This window comes from Gracilinanus agilis, chromosome 4, assembly GCF_016433145.1.
Source record: "Gracilinanus agilis isolate LMUSP501 chromosome 4, AgileGrace, whole genome shotgun sequence".
Lineage (NCBI taxonomy): Eukaryota > Metazoa > Chordata > Mammalia > Didelphimorphia > Didelphidae > Gracilinanus > Gracilinanus agilis.
Window position 1 is genome coordinate 197373278 of NC_058133.1, and position 4380 is coordinate 197377657.

At 37.3% G+C, this 4380-nt stretch overlaps 1 protein-coding gene across 1 annotated transcript in view; it reads left to right on the plus strand.

Annotated features, from left to right (window-relative positions):
• Positions 1-1098: 1098 nt before the first annotated feature.
• B4GALNT2 (beta-1,4-N-acetyl-galactosaminyltransferase 2) overlaps positions 1099-4380 on the plus strand; it is a 92331-nt gene continuing 89049 nt past the window's right edge. The window contains exon 1 of the mRNA XM_044675116.1: positions 1099-1219. Within this exon, the coding sequence (XP_044531051.1) occupies positions 1099-1219 (121 nt within the window). The remainder of the gene's footprint in view (positions 1220-4380) is intronic.

Below are 4380 nucleotides of genomic sequence, written 5' to 3' on the forward strand. Positions count from 1 at the left end.
ATTCTTCAATCAAGTCGACGACAGACAAGATGGGTTTCCAGCAAAGAAGAGAGATGAAATCCTGAAGAGTTCCAGAGTTCCAGAGACATCAGGACATCAGGACCAGAGCAAGGACAAGAGGAGACATTGCACTAACAGGCTGTACAAGGACCTGAACTGTGACAACAGCTGTGCCTTGGACATCATCACTGGGAGACTCACAAGGAGAGAAGATCAGTGGATGAAGATTAGGTTTGAATAGGTGCAAGGTTTTCACATTCAGACACTAATCACAAGGGAAATGCACATATAGAATGGATGCAACAGAACATGAGCTGATTGACAGAGGGATTCTGAAGAAGAAGGTGAGTATAAATCCAGACAGTAAATGTTAGGTCATGAGTCCAACACATAGTCACAATAAAGTCACATCACATGTACATAATGTAAATAAATGTATATAGTTGAAGAAGAAACTATGGTGACCCAAATGAGCAAGAGAATTAAGATTCCTTGGGAGGTCTACAGTAGTCATTTCATAGGAACATCACATGAAAACCTTGAACATATGTAATATTTTTACTAACATGTATAGCATAAGTCTACTAACTGTAGGGAAAGAGTAGATGTAGGGATGTTCAAATTTTAGCTAGTATAGGGTCAGTGTAAATAGTTATAAATGTTCAAATAGAATTGTTTGAAAGAATGTTAGGTAAACATAGTGTAGTATAGGTTAGTTAGAAATGAAACTAATTGACTAACACATTAACTATAGTATAAAAATTACTGACAAACTAATCTTTCTATCCGTAGATTAGGGAATAGAAATGTTAGAGTTTAATGTAAATTAGGAATGTTGTTTGAAGTTAGTATTAGAAATATAGATAGAGTTATTGCAAGTTTCTTTATCTTAGAGTAAGAAACAACATAGATGATTATTTTTAAATGTTATGATAATGTTCAGAATAGAATAGAAACCTATTCTAAACCCTTGTCATTAGCTTTAGGCTAGTTAGTTAGTTAAGGCATTAGATAAGGTAGGATTTATTATTTTTTGGGAAGGGATAGTTAATGGGATAGGAACACATAGTTAAGATTAGCATAGAGTAGAGATCATCCATGGACAACAGAGAACACAAGCATGCTATAGAAAAGCTAAAGGCTGCAATACTGTCATCACCAGCCTTAGGCATACCTGATCATGATAAACCATTCCACCTGTTTATTCATGAAGATAAGGGTATAGCTTGTGGTGTTCTCATGCACACTCTTGGAAACAATAGCCTTTTACAGCTTTACATTAGATCACATCATCCAAGGCATGCCTGCTTATTTAAAGATAGTGGCTACAGCAGCTCTTATGGTTAGAAAGTGCTCAAAGCTAGTTCTGGGAGGGGTGCTGAGATTGTATGCTTTCTTGGTGACAAGCTGTCTTATAAAAGCATATTTCCTTGTATTCTACTCCTCTCCCAAGTCCCTAGTCTCATGTCATTCAGTTATTATTCTCTTAGCATTAATCAATGAGTTAATAGACAAGCATTCATGAAATATGTATTACATTCTTGTCCTGGTCTCTGTGGACACAAAGACAAAACTAAAACAATTCCTGCCTTTAAGCAGCTTACATTGTATCAGAAGAGACAACACATATAGATAATACAAATATATACCCCCAAAACCACATAGTGATTGTTTAGGGAAGAAGACTACCAGTTGCTGAGGGGATACAGAAAGGCTTCCTGTAGAAGCCTGTACTTGAGCTGAATTTTGATGGAAACAAAGGATTCTAAGGGGAAAAGGTGATAGTTGCATTGAGGAGGGTTCAGTCTATAGTAATTTCTTCCAAGTCATGAATGACTAATAATAAATTATTCTTCAAGTTAGGGTCCTCCCTATTTGTTGCCCCTTTGATTCTTAGACTAGGATGAAGGGTCTCTGATTTCTAGTTCTGCCTGATACTCTCTTCCTGACACTGACAAACTAATTTGTTTTGTTATCTTAAGCAAGTAGCTCTCACTCTCAGACCCCTTGATCACAGAAAGAGAGCTAGAGTTAGAATCCCCAAATCTCTTTTCAATCTTGACTTCCATATGTGACAACTGTGTGATCATAGGCAATTTATTTAACTTTTCTAAGCCTCGATTCCTTCATCCAAGGTAGACAATATGCTTACAATGCCAAAACCATAGGGTTGTTGTGCTTTGTAAATCTTAAATCAATATGTAAATAGTTTTATTATTATCTTGACCCCATAGAAGTAACTAATATAATATAATGATATTATATGTAATAACATGTAACAACATAATACCATAATAATAATAAAATAACAATAAGTAACTAAGTATGGGAACTTACCCATTTTTTCTTTCTTTGCCAACCCTTGCATGAGTTTCTTCACCTCTCTAAGGCTCTGTTGCTTATGGTCTCCTTCATCTGACTCTCTCTACTCTCTTGCCCAAAGGTTCTTGGAGACTCTGAGAACTTTGACCCTCTTAACTTCATTCCTGAAATCAGGAAAACTCACCTTCCTGAGTTCAAATCTGGCCTCAGATATTTTCTTACTAGGTGACCTTTAACCCGGTTTGCCTAAAAAAAAAAACCCCAAAAATAACACGAGAAAAAAAAAGAAGTAGTGATATGGGCCGAAATGCCCTCAAACCCTGCCAAGTAGCTGTACACACGTTCCTGAAAAAAGCCACCACAATGTTGCATGAATTATATCTGGACTAACAAAAAACTAACAAGACTAGAAGCAGCAGAGCAGTTTCTGGGATACATATGTCAGGTCTGAGATACAATTGAAAGGATGTGGGGAATGGAGACTCTGATCCCAAATCCAAACTGTTCCCAAACACTTCATGGAAAGAACAGTTGGCTTGAAGTCAAAGGCTCTACTGACGTAGTTAAGGGGATTGGGTCTCGCCCAAGGAATTCATTGATGGCACAAACTGACTCCATTTCAAGGAAGCAAGCTTTATCATAAGATAGTATATCAACAGAGTAGCTAGTATAGTAAATAGGTAAGGTAAGGAGGAGAGGAGATGTGGTAGGTAAAGGTAGAGAGTGAGAGAGTGGGTAGAGGTTCCTCAGGAATGCTTTTTATCTTGCTTTGGGTAGTTGTTGCCCTTTGTCTCCAGGGAAATGATGTCACTTTACCTATGGTTCACTTTGGTCTGTGGGAACCCATGATTCATTCTGTTTGTGCCAACTGAGGGGAAGCCAACTGCAATGTAAATGGGATGCTAATGATATATTAAATACCCTGGGGGCAACTTTAGGTCAAGTTTTGTTCTTTTCTGAAGATTCTAAGGAAGGCAGTGAGTGTGGAAACTGAGCATTGTTTGAACCTAGTCCTGTGTGCCTGGGGAACTGAACACCTGTGTTTGTTCACTGTTCAGAGAACCCCAACCAAGGACCTAAGTTATGTCTAAAGATTGATGTGAGGAATTTTTTCATAATTGTGAATCTAAGCAAATCATCTGTCATATGAAAGGTGGACCCATTCTAATCAACTAGTTATTATCTCTATTTTTTTTTGGATTGTGTATAACTACTTGGCAGGGTTTGTAGGGCATTTCAGCCAATATCACCACTTCTTTTTTTTTCTTTTGTTATTTTTTTTTTTTAGGCAAACAGAGTTAAAGGTCACCTAGTAAGAAAGTGTCTGAGGCCAGATTTGAACTCAGAAAGGTAAGTTTTTCTGATTTTAGGCTCTGTGCTCTATCCACTGAGCCACCTAGCTTACCTAAGAACCTATATCTTACTACTGCTTGCATGACTTTAGGCACATATCTTAACCTCTCTGGGCCTCAGTTTCCCCATTTGTTAAGTGAGAACCATTTGTATAAAATTGGACTAGACTACACCTTCTCTTCTAAATCTATGGTCTTATGACCTTACTTTGTCACACAGAGCCTAGAATCCCATGTAAGAGAATTATTTCCTTAAGTTAGACAATGTCTTCTTGAACCTAAAATTTGTTTCACCTAGACTAAAAATAATTAAGGGGGCAGATAGAAATAATTCTAGTCCATCATGTCCATTTGGGAGAGCAGAGCAATTAGCCTTATGGCTCCAATTCCCTGTTCCCTGCTAGGCAGAAATCAAAGTCACCCTTGGGAAGAGATGAGCAAGATTTCAGAAAGATCTATTCATGTCTCCCTGTGAGGTACATTTAGACCAAACCATGTGGGCATGTACATGACGTACATAGGCAAAACATAAGCTTCTTACATAAATAATACACTTCCTTCAAGACCTTGACTATCTCAAGTCTCTTCACTTGCTAATATCTTTCATTCTAAGGTTACCTTTCATCTACTATCTACTCTCTCTCTCTCTCTCTCTCTCTCTCTCTCTCTATATATATATATATATATATATATATATATATATATG